Genomic DNA, 17,935 nt, shown 5'->3' on the forward strand with positions numbered 1-17,935 from the left:
GCGTATGAGTGCCATTTGATTGTTGACTACTAAACTCTGCTATGTATTAACAAAATGAGTTTATTCACTTATCTCTGAGTTTCCTTACCTGTGTCTTGACTGTTGAAGCAAGGCCAGCACTTTGGTGTCAGAAGTATCCTCATACCACTCCCCACAGATCTTGCATTAAAATGATAGTCAACTGGTTTTGAAACCTATACTGGGGTCACATATCTACTTGTGAATGTGAATTGGGTAGCAACTATATTCTTCAGGCCTGACATTTTATGATTTGCTAAAAGGTGGACATTGCTAAGGACCAGCAGAAAGCTGCACTTGAGACCTTCCAGCCTTCCTTCAAGGCCATGATGACATTTACCTCTCTTCCTCAAGTGTTGCTCTGCAGCCCAACATAATTATGTAGTCTAACTAGTTTTTCATCATTCTTATTGATTAAGTACCTGTTTGACATTTAATCTGCCTCGCTTCTCCTAGCTATTCTTGTGCTATAGTAACAATAACAACCTTAATCTGAGCACAATGAGTATAACTGGTATTGAAAGCTTTTTGGAGTGTATTCAGACTTTTCCTCTTATTTTTCACAGTAATGAAAATTAGGGCTTGGTAATAGCCAAACTGGTCTAGAGTTTACCACCACTCCATTTTTTAACTCATGTAATTAGTTTTTTGTAATAATACTGATTTAAATCACCATTTCAGACATTTTAGTCTATAAAGCTGAAAAACTCCATGTTTGGAATCAGTACCTAGAATTACTGCATTCCTTCTACCCAAGCTGTAAGGTTGATAACTTTCTATTCTTTGTAAGAATTTGGCTTGACAGAATCAGCTATTATTTGTCACTCACAAGGAATTTAGTTCTTTACGAACTCAGTTTCATTAGCTCTCTGGATGCACCCTGAATTTCTGTTCTTGTGTTGTCCATCCCTTCTTCTGTCAAGCATCCAGGCTATCTTCTCAGTTTAAAGCCAGAGGGCTTACTAGATTGCTCAAATCTCAACAAATTTCCTGTTATTTTAACAATTTAGAGATCAATTCACATATTTTGATTCAGTTATATGTAGCTTTTCTTTTGGGAATGCTAAGAGAATATCTAGTATCAAGACCTTCAGAGCTTCATATTGGCTCTGCCATTGTGATCTCTTGATTCATGTCTTTTGCTGGAGTTCTTGAGTTGTTACATGGATGATGAAATTAATCATGAATTATGGTTCTGTCTTCCCTGTATGTATCTGTGAGGTGAGATTACTGCTTATGTGTGTGTAATGCACACATCCTGAACCCTTGATATCCTATGCTGTGTGTATTAACAAAATGAGTTTGTTCACTTATCTCTGAGTCTCCTTATCTGTGTCTTGACTGTTGAAGCAAGGCCAGCACTTTGGTGTCATTAGTTAGCTCATACTACTCCCCACAGATCTTGCATTAAAATGATGTCTGCTTCACCTCTGCATATGATTCTTTTTCATTAAATTATTTTCATAATTTTCCATGGTTCCTTTGAAGCTCCCATTGACAAATTTGTTATCTCTAAAAATCCTATCTCCTTTTCCAGTCAGTTATTGATTGTTGATTTTCACTCAATTATTGATTTTCTGATTAAGAAGTAATCTGCCCAGATTTACTCTATCGAAAGGTTTCCTTTATTATTTTTTTCTTTTCAATTGTAAATTTGAAATATTGCTGTGACTAAGATTTGGATTTTAAGCCGTTCAACTAAGTTTCTTCGCTGTTGTAACTGTAGATTTTAATGGCAATTTCTGGCTAATTTTATGTACCCCAGAGGTCCAGTAATGTCAAAGAGTCCTTTTGAGCCATTTGGAACAAGTGATGGATAACTGTTCACATGCTTAAGATTCTTTCCTGAAATTCTGTTTCAAAGGGATGGTTCCACTGGCCTGTGTAGGGTTATTTGTGTACATTCTCATTGATTTCAGCAAGAATTATGGAACCAGACCCCTAGTAACCCTCTCATAAGTAGCAGAGTCTGGGTTGTGTTCCAAGTCTTCCATAAGGGCTTTAGAAGATATTTTGAGATTTTTGGATTAAAATGCCAAAATGGCATTTTAATGTGATGGTTTGAAATATTTATTAAATGGTTAACAAGATCTGCCTATTTCAAGTGTAGGAAATAACCATAATATTCTTGGTAATAACGGGATACCTGTGAGTAGATACTGCTTTTTAAAGTAGTACTTACTGCATATGGTATCATACTGTCCTCTGTCTTACATAAATTTAAAATCCTGAATATTTTCCCTGCAGCTATTCCAGAGTTCCTCAGCCCTATGAGTGAAACAGTTAGTGCTGGAGTAGGCAGTATTTTGACGTACTTCAGGAACTGATTTTGAAGCTTGTGGCTAAGAGTATAGAAGAATTTGTGCAGCTGTTTAACAAAGATTGGATGCCAACATGCATTTCATTTATCTTTAATTCAAAAAGAAGTTGCAGATGCTAAAAGCCAGTTTCAGGATTAGTTTAAACACAGAGGTCTATGACTATTTTGAAGTAACAGGAATATACAACATGTACATTCAGTGGCAGTTTTCAAAAGCAGTTTTATGAGGATATTCCCTTATACTTTTAAGGAATTATGCTGAAGGGAAATAACTAGTGTGTTTTGTTTTGGTTCAAAGTCATCTCTGTCCTGTTCTTGTGCTGCCAGTCTTTGTTGATCCTCAGATTTATACCCGTTACCCTAACAATCCTTGTGTCCTCTAATGTTGAAAAGGCTCCTGTGTGTACATGTTATCCAGTAGGCTGAAAGGGTGCCTCCAGGGTGCTTGGAAAATCTAAGGTCATCCAAATGTTTTTATTAAAGAGACAAGGGAGAAGATTTATTCTATCACAAGAGGCAAGACAACTTAATGCTTGCAGATCATATGAATATTCGATATCAGTGTTTCCATTTAACTTATAGCCCTGCAAGTCCTGTATATTGCAGTTAATTTCAAAATTATACCTGTCTTTTGACCAAAAAACAGAGAGCAATGTTTAGAGAGATCAGATTTTTTCAGTATATCCTTTTTTTGCTTTTAGAAACAAAATGAACATCTCTATCATCATATTTATGCAAAGTATAAAATAGTGTGAACCTTCCTGACACATAACTGAGATCATTAATAGATGGCAGTACCTTATGCATATATTTATCCCCAGCACACTATGGTTTCTGGCATTGCTTCCACTAGCATTTGATGCATTCATCCCTTTTGTGTTTTTCTACCGTAATATAGAGCATGGTTGATTTATTTTCTAATCCCTGTGAACGTGAACTTCCTCAGGTTACTGAAAAACCTAACGCTTTTGTAAATCTCCTACACACAGCAAGAGGCAAAGGGAAGTTTTTTATTCATTTGGTAATCTGTTTCTTTTCTTATTTTTTTTTCCTCAAATCTCAGCTTGGAAACCAGAAAGTAACTGCCCCTGTGATGGAGGTAAATGCTTCACAGACACACAGACAAACAGCAACAGAAGCTTCTCCACTGCCTCTTCCTCCTCCTGTGGTACCAGTTAACAGAGCCTCTTTCTCACCAGACAGTGGCACCCACCTAGTACCATATTCTTTGCCAATGCTTGATGATTTTTTGCCTTCACGCTTTTATAAAACCCCAGCCCTTTCACAGTTTTCATGTAAATGCCCATACCTAGCTTCTGAAAGTGTTATCCACAGGAATGAAACAGCCTCTGTAAGCACAGATTCTGCCATGAGTGAGTGCTCCTCCCGCACAGTGAGTGAGTCCTCCACAGCCATTCTAGATGAGCTGCAGACTTGTAGCTATGATACTACTGACTGCTCTGAAACACCTTCCCCAACCTTGAGCCAGATGTCTGCTGTGTCAGATGGCACCACCTTAACCAACACTGCTGCCACTTCTCATGTAATTATGCTTCCTTTTTTCCTCCTCTGTTTTGTTTAAACAGGTTGTCAAAGGGGAACAGAATTCAAACTTGTCTGCCATCCCATTGCACAGACAAGTATTTTGTTAGTATTTTGCTGTGTTCAGTCTGACAGTATTTATTTGCAACAGTTGTGGAAAAAAAGATATAAGGCATTGCAGATTTGGTAATGGGAAGACGATATTAAATTGTTGCACAGTTGTATGGTCAGCTGAGGTGTATCGAACACTTTGCTTAAAATAAAAGAAAATAAATTCTATAAGCAACTGTTCCAAATGCATTAAAAGCAAGTGTTCTGTAGAGTTTGAAGACATTAATTTAAAATGTTGTGAGTAACATATAGGATTGTGAGTTTATAGCCTCTACCACTATTTTGGTTTTTACTGAAGTACAGATTTCCATAATATAACGTTTTTCATTCATCGTTAAATGTTGGCACTATTTAACACAGGTTGTTTTTTTTTTTTTCCCCAGCCATGACCACTGACTGCACAAAACTATATTTCTCTTCTCAACTAACCTTTTCCTGTCCTAAGCACAATTTCTTACAGGAGGGAACTTCATAAATAATCTTACAGTACACAAGTGCCCTGTTACTTTTCGTTAAGGAAACAATCTGTTGTGCAGTTAGCCATTTTATACATATATTCACTTTTCTGTATCTTAATACGATCATATACAGGCAGAAAGAAAGTATGGAATTTGGGTCAAATCCAGATCACTTCCTATTTCTCTTGAGATTATCTGCATGACTAAAATGAGTCAGAACAAAGCCTTCATTTAGATTGAGCAATTCGTTGCTGAAATACAGAACAGAGAGATGTTCTGAGACCAAAGTTTCACAGGGTCATGACAGTGTTCAAACTTTGTACTTCAGCATGCTATAATTTTCACGTCTGAAAAGAACAAACAATGTATATATTTTTAAGTTTCATGTATATTTTATTTAAAGTATTTTGAGCTCAAACTTGCACATAGTCACCTGGAAAGCTATTGTCTCTGTGTGCTTTGGATGCTGTCTTTAAAAAAAAGAAGTTAATAACAGGCATGTGAAATCCATAATTCCCAACTCTTGTAACACAGCTCTGGAACCATTTATTTATTTATGTATTTTAAAGAATCAGTACTGTGAATCTACATATAGCTCTAACTAAAGATCTACAATAGCTCTAACCAAAGATACCATAATTAGTATAGACTGGAACATGTAAATAAGGCATAATCAACATGTGACCATTTACTAGCTGTGGGAAGCATGGAACACTTAGGCTTTCTTCTAACCAACTTCTGAAATAATCAGCTAACTGTATTTGTTTTCTTTGAGCACTACTTTTGTATGCTAAAGCGAACAGTCCTTTCTTCTTTCCATTTTTGGGTTGTCTTCCTACAGAAAGATATGTTAAGGTCAGATCTGACCACCACTTTCTCTTAGACCTGACAGGGATGAGCATAACTGTTGTACACCATTAGTGGCCAAAGGGGAAGGATGAGTATCCCACCAAAGGAAAAAATCCTCAGTCCTAAGAGCTCCACAGAAAATAAACTGCTGGCAAGACCCACCTCTGCAGTGTAGAAAAGGCTTAGTCTCCCATCCTGTGTAGAGGAGGGCCAGGTGACTGTAAATGCATCTGTGAAATGAGAAAATGATGGGGAAGCTGGTGGCACACACGTGCTGGTAGTGGCTCTACTCCTATAATGAACTTCATTCCCAAGGGAGACTCCTGTTGGTTTTGTAGATGAAAATCTCTGAGTGAACAGTAAAGGTAATACAGGATTGTGCCATCCAGCAGTGTGCTTTCAAAGACATTATGCCCACATTGGGGATGTTTGATTATTCTTGAGGTACTTCATGGGAGCTTAGGCAAAAAGATGTTATGACAGATCTTCGGAGAAATAGCATCAGGAAGAGCCGAATCAACAAAACTATAAAAAATTCCAAGCAAAAGGCAGAGCTAAAACCGTGGTTAATTTGCCATATTTTTAGTCAAAGATTACAACTTCTTTGAAAACATGAGGTATGAGAATTGTAATTCTTATTTGGGTTTATGCATAGAACTGGAGTTAAAATTGGGAAACAGCTGTTTTTATAAAACTAGTTTTTCTGATTCTATTCCAATTATAAACATTTGCCTTACGAAGTAATCTTCATGGGTTCTTTTCGTTTATGTAGTTTTAAATTGTGGAATCTAATGGAAACTTGGAAGTGGAAGCACACATTAGACTTTTTCTCTTTCCCGAGTTCCAAGATTGTCTTGAGCTTCACAATTTGATCCTAAGTATATTTTAGCCTACTTCATTGTTGAGGCCAGGAGTGTGCTGTGCTGTGCAGCATTCTTGCACAAAGCTGCTCAGACATCTGTAATGAGATTTCTTTCCCTTTGCCACCTGCCTCAGCAGGGAAAAAGTTGGAAAGCAGCTTCAGAAATCCAGAGAGCTGGTCTTTCTGATGCACAGGAAAATTAAAGGAAGTTAAAGCCTTGATCTAGAAGGAATATTTACAAGAGATCAATTAGCTAGCACAAATAGTATATGGCTCTGCTACCAGTGGAGAACAGGTAAAGTATATTAGAGAAGGAAAAAATAGTTAACTGGAGGAGCAAGGGAAATGAACAGCTTGAAAGACATGAAGTTTATCTTCTTAGTAAGCTGGGGGAAAAGTGCATTTTGGTGAAATGATTCTTTTCTGTATCATCTTATTTTCCCACAAAAGAGATTACCTAGGAAAGTAAAAAGTCTGATTCATGAATAGGCATTTTAAAGATTTCACTTCCTTGTAAAATCTGAGAAGAAGCTCTGTCATGTGGAACTAAAGCATCACATTCTCAGATTGAAATGTCAGTAATTTCCAAAGGATTCCAAGGGCAGAAAAGGCCCTTGAAGTTCAAAATTTCACAAAACTATCTTTTATAGAATACTCTCCCCAGTGCAAAATGTGTAACATAAACAAATGCAAGAGCCAACTTCATGGAAACTTTGAGCAAACAAAGTCATTAGGAACTAAGAAATTATAGCTGAGCTGATACATTCTGAAACCTTTAGAAGAAACCAAAAAAACTTCATATATGGACATTCCACATACACGTTTATGACTGATGTACATCAGCTACCTGTGTGGATTTTTTTTTCATAATATTGTGTACTACATAGTGTAGGAGCCTTACTGTCTAACTCAGCTATTTGGTAAAGTCCATCACAAGATTATCTTGACTGTTTTATTACAGAAATTCATAGAAATAGCTTACCAGTCTATAAAGAACTCACACTAGTTCTGTTCATCTCTTCAGAGAAACAAAAGTCACATTAAATGACTAAGAAGGTGTAAGACTCTGGACCTTGGTGGGGAAGGTCCCTAGAAACAAGCTTTCCCAAGATGACAATCTGCAGGAAAAGAGAATGGGTGAAACCCTGAATTAGCATAGAGGTGGCTGGCCTCATCTAGAAACCCGAGCTGAAAATATGGCTTCATACCTCTTGAAATCCTGTCTCTTAGCTCATGTAGCTTTTCTGTTCTTACAGCTCCCAAGTCGTTTTGGAAGGGAGGATGGTATGAGAAAAGCCCACTTAGTGTACATTTTGGCTCTTGATTTTGTTGAGAGAAGAAACATTTAAACACAAAAGTTTTCATGGAGACATGACCACAATACAAACTTTTCAATTCAGTTCTGAAAACAGGCATCCTTCAAATGAGAACCCCCTGAATGCATCTAAGAGTTCACATAATGTCTAGATAGAATTTGTTTTGCTCTCTTAGCTATCAGAGGCCAAGCTATTAAAAAGTTGAATCCAATCCATAATCTTCAAAATACAAACATATGAAACACTTTACATCTTGTAATGTAAAAATAACATGCTTTTTTAATACATTTTTAATCTGTTTTGCTGCTTCAGATACTTCAGTGTTTTACATTTACAGCATGGTTTAGTTCTCTTCTGTTACATACAATTAAGCACTTTGTAGCACTTCCGATTCTCTTCTGAAGTTCTGCATTAAAAGAGATGCTACAGAGAGCTTCTCTCCCTTTTCTGCTGAAATACTACCCCCTTGTTTCATTCAGTGCTTTCTCAATATCTGTATTTTAATCCTTGCAATACTCCTCATGAAAGTGCTCATGTCCAGATGTGGGGATTCTAAACCTGGGGGCAGAGAAGCAGATTGTTTCAGAAGTACCTCTTGTGACTAAAACAGGTGGTTTGTGATGCTGCTATACTGCCTTAGCTTTCCCATCTTATTTATTTGATTTTGTTCTGTTGTTTTGTAGTTGTGGGGGTTTTTTGTTGTTGATGGCGATGGTGTTATTTACTTTTATTGTGATTGATTACATAGTCACTCCAGCTGGTTTCCATTTTTTAAAGGAGCTTTGGCTTGCTTCAGCTAGTCTTAATAAGACTTTTCCCTTCTATCTGCATGCAAGTTGCCATTAATATCAATAGGGCTTGAGCATGTGCATTAAGGGAATATTTCTCTTGGAGTGAGCAATCTGTGGCAGGCAGCCTTTGTCACACAATGAGAGAAACTTTTACTGCCACTTTTTTGTTGCTGTCAGACCTCTGCAGACCTTGTTTGTGCCATCTTTATGACCTTGACCATGGTCATTCTGTCACCTTGCTATGACTCCAGCATGCTTTAAAAACAGCACATAGAAGGAGAGAAGAGGGGGAGGTACAAGGTACATGAGGAACACACTCTGCTCCCCTTGTTACAAGTTTTATATTTCAGTGAATGCAGAATGCTGTTATGGCTAGGTACCTGACAACTGGCAATTGTTGTTTGGATGAGTCTTACATCATTCTTTGTTGGGATTGCAGTCGGAGGGCTTTGTGTGTAATTTAATGGGATATTGTTTTGTTTCTCTCAGGCTCAGATCACAGTGAATGGGAACTCTGGCACTGCTGCCAGCCCAGTGAGTCACTTTCAAAGGCCTTTTTCCCCTTCTTCAGCTTACCCTCCACCAGCTTCGCTCAATTCCAACATTGTTGTCATGCAGCATGGCAGGACGATGGGTAAGCCTCACACAGAATGTTTGCTTTAAACATTACGCAACATATTCCAATTCATGTGCAAACAGTTGCAGAGTGCTTCATATCCATAATAAAGGTATTGTCTATTCATCTACCTTGGGAAATAAATGCAAAAATATAAGAGTATTTATTGTTAGATACAATAGTGATCCTGATCTGGAGTTACTATTAACTTTTATTACATGTATGAGAGTGACCTCTTGCCACCTTTCTACTAACTTTATTGAGGAAAGAGTGTATCAAGATAGCTCAACCTGTGCAACCCCTTCAGATTTTGCCTTCATTAAGAAACTGAAGGGCCAACTTTGTACACTTGTTCTCCCCACAACTTCCATAATCTTCAGTAGAAATGCTGCCAACGAAGGAAAGAGTTCTGGACTTTTACATACCTACAGCCGTGTCAATCTGTAGTTTGTTTATGTTGCGGTTTTTTTTGTAGGACATTGATAATTTTGTTGGAAAAAATATGTATCACCCTTAGAAAAGCACTTTCTCAGTATAATCCAGGTTTGCCAGAGCAGTAATTTGCTTGCTGTTTTTTCTATCAGTGTTTTGCATATTCAGATAAGAACATACATGCAAAATAATTCATATGTGATCCTGGAACTTAACATTTTTGTTGTGTACGCACAGAAATTTGATGGCAGTTCTCACTCTTGAGACTTACAGCTTCAAGCTGCTCTCCCTATCACAGTAATAAGTACAAAAACTGCTTACGTGGGCTTCCCCACATCCCACATCCCCAGAATTATAGAATCTTTCATGTTTCAAGTTTGCTGTTCTAAAGGTCTAACAATTCTGATTTGGATATACCTGAAATAAGTAAAGGATTTTCCCTTTTTTTTTTTTTTTATTCTTATGTGATGTGGAAATCCCCTATTCCACAATGACTAGTTTTAATCTCCTTGCTCATGTGAAAATCCCATTGATGGCCTCAGTTTGAGACCTATGAAGAATGAAGGATCAAATCCAAAATGTTTTCTAAATTTAACACTGTGCATTTTGGGAAAAACGCCCAAATATTCAGACGTTTGCCACAGAGTTGCCCCTCACCATATATGTGTACAGGATTTCAAACTTGAGTAAACAACTGAAACAGCCTTGCCAAATCTAGCTCTCTGTGGTAGGACTGAGCAGAAATATTCAAATTAAAATTAGAGCTTTCAGTCACTAGAGCTCCTTTTGCTGATGTATATTACAATTCAGATATTCTGCATCAGAAGAATCCACGTAAGTTAATGTCACACAGGCAATTGTAATCTTCACCAGTGGTGCTAGAATATTTATTTTCCACTCTTGCATTGGAAATGTCTCACAAGCACTGCAAAAAAAGATGCTTTGTCATAACAGCCCCCTGATCTACTGAAACATGCTGCCTGAAGGTATAGGGCTGTTTTTCCTGCATACAGGAAAGAAGTACATCGTCTGCAGCAGTACAGATTCCAGCAATGACACATTCCAGCATTTTTGTTAAATAAATTACTCTGAGTTTTAGAGAGTTTTAATTTCATTAATTGTAAAGGGAGATTTGGGGAGGGAGTATAAATATTGCAAGTCACCACAAACCTAAAGTACTGTAGTAAAGTACTGTAGGTAGATTATCAGATTGCTCTACAGATGTCAAGCTACTGAGGTTCATTTTTATGTTTTATACGTGGAAGTGCTTAAACATACCAACAACTTTTAGAAATGAAATTCTATATCAGAATTTATTTTAAAATCTATGCATCAGAACTTAATGTTTCTAAACATATTGTCTAAGTCTTTGTGGAGGGCTATGTGGAATCTTTTCCTGTGCTTTCAGATCAGTGATTTTCTACAGTTTACTAGAGTGAGGAGGGACAAAGTTTGACATGATATCACTAGTTTCAGTGAATTTATAGAAAAGGTGCAAGAGTTTGATTTCTATGGGGAAAAAAATGCTGCCACTATTTCTTGGTAGATTTTGCTGAGAATACCTGCTTTTTTTCCTTTTTTTTTTTCCTGGGATATTTGTCACAATGCTGTGAAAAAGTACCTCTAATCTAAAAATACCTGAATTGAATAGCCTCTCTGGCCCTTAGAAAACTTTTTGTTCTGTTAATGTAACACTAACTAGGGCAAAGTTCCAGATAAGATAATTTTTTTTAAGTGTTGTGTATATATGTGGTTAAGATTATTGTCAGTCTCTGTATAGCATAAGTAAATAGGGAAGCATGAAGTATGGTTATTATATTTTACACAATATTCTGTCATGTTATCTTTACAGAGTCCACAGAGACATACTCACAGCATGTTCAGACTGTTGGCAGCACCACCACCAGCACTACAATACCAATCTGTAGATCCTCAGAAGAGGAAAAAAGAATTACAGTCATTAAAGCTCCACATTATGCAGGGATTGGCCCGGTAGATGAATCTGGAATCCCTACAGCAATTAGAACGGTAGGAAATTCTGGGAAATCTGTGTATGAACTCATACAATGATTTGATTGTTGGTAATGGGTTTTTCACATTCTTCTGGTCTTATATAATGTGGAATACAGTGTGCGTAATCAGCGAGCTCATGAATATAATATTGTGTGTTGACAGAAAAGGAGAGTGCTGATGGGAGCATAATTGGGCAACCTCATGTTTCTAGTTTTAATTAGAAGCAGACAAAATTTTCTCTCTCTTGCCTTTTGGAGATACACAGTAATTGCATTTGTTTTGTGATTTCTGAAACAAATTTTATACATACTCTATCTGTATATTTGTGCACACACATGTGGGTGTGTGTATGTAAATCTAACGCTTCTGCATCTTTTGGCACAGTGGTTCTCATGTCATCAGGGTAGTTGTGCAGATGAATACTTTTGTTCTGTAATAATGTGACTGGCATTTTCATGGAGGTGCAATATATGATCATTGTGCCCTGCAGTGACACGAATAGCGTGGAAGCCATTCCATTGTGACTAGCCCAGTTTTGATCATCTGCCACTAGTCACTGCTTAAGTGGTCCGAGGATGGCGAACTGAAGAGTTTTGTTTTCACTTTGATGAAGCATTCTTTCCACTGCTCTCAGGGCAGCCTCTTCTGGCTGGTCCAGAGAGCACAGTGGCAGCTGCACTAGGTCTGTAAAGGAAGTGCTTACTGGCCTTCCCCGCCGGAGAAGAAGTGCTGTGCTAGACGGGGAAAGAGTAAGAAGAGTTGGAGCCAGGATGAAAGCAGCAGAGCCCTTGCAGGTGAAGTCTTTGTGAGGTGGAAGGAGGTAGCAGCTGTTGGATGTGTCCTCTCTGCTAATACTGACATATGGGGCTGTGTTGTATTGCCAAGAACTGCGTCAACGGATTCAAAAATTGGGGGGGAAATAAGGAACTGACGGAGAAAAGCAATAGGAAAAAAATCAGAGTAAGTGGTAAGATGGGGACAATTTTTATAAGACTGGGGGGAAACTCTGGCATTTCTTGCTTTATTTTTACATTAAAAGTAATACAAACAGAATCTTTTAAAAATGAAGAGACTTCTTTGCAACAATGCTCTAGTTTCCTATCCCTTTTTAAAATAAATATGTCCTTATGCTTTATATAAGATAAAGTAACCGGGTTTGTTCTGTTTAGGTTTGGGGGATTTTTTTAATGGCTAATTGATCTAATAGGATGCATTATCAGTTATATAAGGTTATAACAGAAATCTTCCCCAGTGTGTTTAACAGCATTGGCAATTTGCCAACCTATATTTGACTTTCAAATTGTGTTGTCCAAGTGTCTCAGGTTTTCTCCTGAAAGCATAATGAAGTTTGAACTAGAACATTATTCAGCTGGATTTGCTCTGATTTTTTGTTACGTTCCAATTTCAAAATATCTTACAGCTTGTAAACTTAGTATTATAGAAAGGATTCTGGCAGTGAGATATTAGTTAAAAAGTTATGCTGGTACATGTATGTGAGTTTCTCATGTCCCACATTGTGTCCTTATTTTGCTTCTTTGGGATTTAGCTGAAAGTGAGATTGTTTTCAAGATATGGATGTGAGATTACATTTTAGATGTGCACAAACTTATTTGAGCCTTGTGAATCCCCATCATGTAAGAACACAGGTGCAATTGTCAGCAAAAGACTCAAATATGCTGCCACTTGACACCTCTCAGAAGTGCAGTACCATGCAGAAACATGCAGGAGTGCTATAACTGGTAGGAGATATCACTCACGCTTTCTCCAAGGTCAGGAGCAATCCAAACAGGCATCTTCTCCCAGAAAGTTCAGGCTCACACTGTCTGAAAAAAGAAGTTTTCAAATTGAGTTTCCCATTCCATGCAAACTTTAAAAGTTTCTTATTATTCCATCTTTATGAAAATGGCAAAAAAAAAAAAAACAAACCTGTAAACGCAGATGCACAGGTGGTAGGCAACATACAAGCTGTGTTCCAAAACACTATGCTGTTCAGTAAGCTTGTAAACTAGAACCTGAGAGTATCTATATATCAGATTTGAAGTGCTTTTCAAGAGTAGAGAGATTATTCAAGCTGTAGTTATTTCTTCCAAGGTTGCCTTTGCTCACAGAACATGGTTTGTGATGGTTGTTTAGCCAGGTAAAGCAGTGATGTTCTCTTTCTATTCCTGCAAACCTTCTCTGTCCAAAGCTGCTGAGAGGGGAAGGATTACTGTAAAGTTTTCCTTTCTCTCAGAACCTTCATCCCATGTAAGCATGTTCCTTCCATACGACTTGAGCTCCTGCCAGCTCTGGGAAGTGCAAGTCTGAAGCCTGAAAATTCAGATCATTGTTAAGTTCTGTCACCATGCCAAGCCCTGCCCCAAAGACGGTGGAATTCTAAGGCATTAAAAATGAAGTCTTCAGAAAAGAGAGAGTAAAGTGCTTAGAAAAAGCGTTCAATCAGCTGGCACTGACAGAGTTTACCCCTGACAGGATCCTAGGAAAGGAAAAAACAGATTAATGGAATAGCAGAGCAGTATGACCGCACTGCTTTAGACTATTCAAAAAGATTGCTTTGTGTCTGTCAAAATTAATCTGTAGACTGAAAAAGCCTAACTAGAAATGGGGGGGTGCAGGGGGGGAGAATCAGGTCCATATGAATTTCTTTACCATACTTAGTGAAGTAATATTTCAGCTAGGAAAAAAACAATCAATCAAACAAACAAGAGAAGGTCTACTGAAAGTCATAAATGCCTTCTCTAATTGTATACTTCCTGATGGATTGTTAGAGTACTGCATTGATTATGGACTCTGTTAAGTACCAACTGTAGATACTTATGTCCCCTTCACACTGTTTGGCTGATTGTTCATTCATATATGATGATGCCATGTTCCAAGATTTAATTGCAACAGCTATAATGCATGCAAAGCAGGAATTGCATCTGAATGGCTTGGTGCATTGTGAATACTGATAAATCCTCAAGCAAGAATTGCTATTTCCAATTCTGAAAATGGATTTTAAAGTTAATTTAGTCTATAACTTAACCAAGCCTATCTGACTTGTAATGTGAAGTCAAATGACTGCTTTCTCCAGTCAGGTAGGAGCTTCCCATACCTGATCTCTATTTGGAAGCATCCTATTGATTTGTGGAGGACTGACTGATAAGGGGGATCCATCATAGAGATATCTATGCATTTTGTCTTTTAACAAACAGTGGGGTCACTGTAGTAAGATTTATGCACTGTTTGCAATCTATTTACCTGTCAAGGAGTCAAGCTCTATTGGAACTCTCTTCTTGGCACAATACAATCAGAAGGCAGTTGTAGTATCATGAGACCGTTGCAGGTTTGTCGTGCTGTGGGAAACAAGGAGTACTGTGGAGATTATGCCCATCAGCATGGATTCTTTCAGACCTTCTGGAATTCTTCATAAACTTCTGAACATACAGAGTCTTAGAGCACCAAACAACAAATTTGTTTCAAATTCAGCTAATTATTACCAAAGTTCGGCTAGCAAAGATGTTTAGTACCTTTAAGGAACCGATGTTAAAATGGTCCAAATTAGCTTCTGAATATCTTCTCTTTGGCAAAAGTCAGGAATGTTGGTAGGTAGGGGAAGGGACCTGATCTTGATAAGAAATTTTATCTCCCTTATCTGTGGCAAGCAGGGCTGGATAAAAATCATAACATGCTGTTTAAATTTCTTTCTTACCCAGCAGATCTCCAAGTTACTTAGTTGACTGTCAGCTCTTCTTTTAAGCTCTTTTCTTTATATATGTATCACTTAGAGGCAATTTTATGAGAACCCATATTGATTCCTCAAAATGAAGAAGCATTTTCTGCTTAAGCTCTTTCATTAATAGCTTACCATTGTTAACAAAACAGATTAATTATGTACAGTAACTGTAACAAGTATTTAGGGCAAAAGTGTGATTCACTGAAGATGGCATGGAGCCAGATGGACACACAGGAAGATCTGTTGGTTATTTTGAGAAGATGGTAGAGAATAATTTGTGGATTTTCACTTTTCATAGTAAAGAGGAGTGGGCAAAGTAATTGCAGGTTTAATATTAGCTAATGCAAGAGGGGTCTCTTGAATTATCCCTGTGCACCATGAGGTTTGAAGATAATTTGTACATCTGCATTAAAACTTCTGCTATTCTAGCTACTGTAGAACAAGTAACAGTTTAGGAGCTAAGAATAATAATACTGAAAACATGTTTGGCTTTGTGTTATCAACTTTTCTGAATCATCCTATCTCAAAGAAAGTTGCAGCAAAAGAAAAAATGCAGAAGAAGAACAGATAAAAAATAGAAGCACAAGTAAATGATATGAGGAGAGTTTGGGAACTTTGGAATTGCATAGTTTGCAGAAGTAAGGATAAGTGTAATTTAATGAGTGGTTATTGAAAGGTATATTGTATTCACTTTTCTCAAAATGAAAAAAATAAGTTAAATTAGGTCGCCTAGAAAGAGAAATGCTGCTTGTTTACAATCCAAATATTTACTCTTAAATATAATGTTGTCTTAATTGTTTTCTTGGTAGTATTCCAAAGGTTTTCTGTGTTATTTAACAATTACATTTTGAAGATAATTTGAGTTGGAAATTGTCAGCATTAAATGTCTGATCAAATTTATACACACTGATTTTTGAATTGTTGCTTGAGTTTTTTTAATTTTTAAAAACTGTATTTTATTTAGACAGTTGACAGGCCAAAGGATTGGTACAAGACAATGTTCAAGCAAATCCACATGGTTCATAGGCCTGGTAAGTGTGCTTTCATCTTGGTTGGGTCATTCCTGTGGTATTAAAAAATGCACTTTCATTGTCTGCTATGTGAAAATAATAGTGTTCACCAAGTGGCAGGTAACTAATCAAATCACAAAATCACAGAATCCACCAGGTTGGGAAAGACCTCAGAGATCATTAAGGCCAACCTGTTTCCTAATACCTAACACCTCATGACAAATAAACCATGGCTCCAAGTGCCACATCCAATCTTTGTTTGGACACCTCCAGGGACAGTGACTCCACCACCTCCCTGGGCAGCCCATTCCACTGGCCAATTACTCTTTCTGTGAAGAACTTTCTCCTCACCTCAAGCCTAAACTTTTCCTGGTGCAGCTTGAGACTGTGTCCTCTTGTTCTGGTGCTGGTTGCCTGGGAGAAGAGACTAACTCCCACCTGTCTACAACCTCCTTTCAGGTAGTCGTAGAGAGCAATAAGGTCTCCCCTGAGCCTCCCTTCTCCAGGCTCAACAACCACAGCTCCCTCAACCTCTCCTTGAGGGCTTGTGCTTGAGACCTCTCACCAGTCTTGTTGCCCTTCTCTGGAAGGGAAGGTACATTGAATGATAGGTTTTACTGCAGAGAGAGCTGTTTGCCTCTGATAAAGGCTGGACATTAATAGTGAACTTATTTTATTGCTAAAAATAAGAAAAACCTGAAGTGATTAGGATAGAAATGCAACCAGTATGATTCTGTGCCATGGAAGAGCTCAGTGAAGTGATCCTCATCTCTGGTTTGAGAGATGAGAAACTGACCACTCTAAGTCCCCTACCATGACAGCTCTCTTTGGAGAGTTCATGTGCTAGAGGAGCGTGGGCTAGTAAACAGACTGTTCTGTCTGAATTGCATTTTTTTTTTTCATAGAATGTCATTTTTGATTTTGCTGAAGTGGAGCTTTGTTGACATTACTGGTTTTAGAGTTAATGTCCTTTATTATGGTTGTCACCAAGGATGTCAAGAAACATTTATAAAGGGTAATTTTAATTATGCTCATTACTCCTCTGAAAGGAAGAATGTTTGATTCGTCTAATGTAGAGCTTGAATTCAGTATGGCCACATGGAATATTAGTGGGAGAATGAAAAAGTGTAAGCCAGAAATTTTTGGCTTACAAATCTATTTTTAACGCTAGTCACATTGTAGATGTTTGAGGTCACTTTTTGTGATAAGAACCACTTAATAGTCTCTAGCAGAGGAGAGCTGACAAAAGGAAGGAATTGAGCTCAGAAAAGGGAGCTGAACGGACAAAAAGCTATTGTTTGCAATTCAGTGCTAACCAATAAGTACACAATATGGGTGTTGTGACCAGAAGGTAATATTTTACCAATAAGATTATAAAAATAGCCTATAATAAATATAATGGGAAAAGACAGTTTTCAGAAAACACCTATGAGATGAGGAAAAGACAGACAGTGATTGATTGCCTTCCAGTCTTCTGTTTGTGTCTGCAAAAGCAAAGCTGCATTGCTGTGATAAACTGGCACATATTGCACTACTGAAACATGTCTATTTCTTTTTGTAGATGACGACACAGACATGTATAATACTGCATATGCATACAGTGCTGGTAGGAATTATTCCCTCACTTCAAAATGAGTCTTTTGTTAATGTCAGCAAGTAACAAGGGTAGTTAAATATTCATGCTTGCTTTTATAATGTTTATATAAACACTTTTTATCCTCTTGTTGGATCACAGTTGGTGATTTTCATGCCCCCTTTTTTTTTTTTTTCCCCAAAATGAAACAAAGTTTAATTTTGGTTTCATTCTTACCACAAAAATGAATTGCAGCTGTGGGCCTCTTACTGCAGATGGGGTACATTGTAATGCTGTAGTTTCTTAGTT

General features: G+C 37.5%; 1 protein-coding gene across 9 annotated transcripts in view; it reads left to right on the plus strand.

Moving 5' to 3' along the window:
• The window catches only part of SORBS2 (sorbin and SH3 domain containing 2), a 76,090-nt gene that overhangs the window by 14,679 nt on the left and 43,476 nt on the right, over positions 1–17,935 (plus strand). For 4 of the 9 annotated variants that reach the window (XM_054383109.1, XM_054383110.1, XM_054383111.1 and 1 more), the window contains 4 exons: positions 8,757–8,901; positions 11,168–11,343; positions 16,008–16,074; positions 17,615–17,659. In XM_054383109.1, coding sequence (XP_054239084.1) covers positions 8,757–8,901; positions 11,168–11,343; positions 16,008–16,074; positions 17,615–17,659 — 433 coding nt within the window. Of the gene's footprint in view, positions 1–8,756; positions 8,902–11,167; positions 11,344–12,098; positions 12,123–16,007; positions 16,075–17,614; positions 17,660–17,935 lie in introns of those variants that run through there. The other 5 variants (XM_054383112.1, XM_054383116.1, XM_054383114.1 and 2 more) reach the window with 3 other exon arrangements.

The sequence above is a fragment of the Indicator indicator genome, chromosome 8 (genome assembly GCF_027791375.1).
Source record: "Indicator indicator isolate 239-I01 chromosome 8, UM_Iind_1.1, whole genome shotgun sequence".
Classification (NCBI taxonomy): domain Eukaryota; kingdom Metazoa; phylum Chordata; class Aves; order Piciformes; family Indicatoridae; genus Indicator; species Indicator indicator.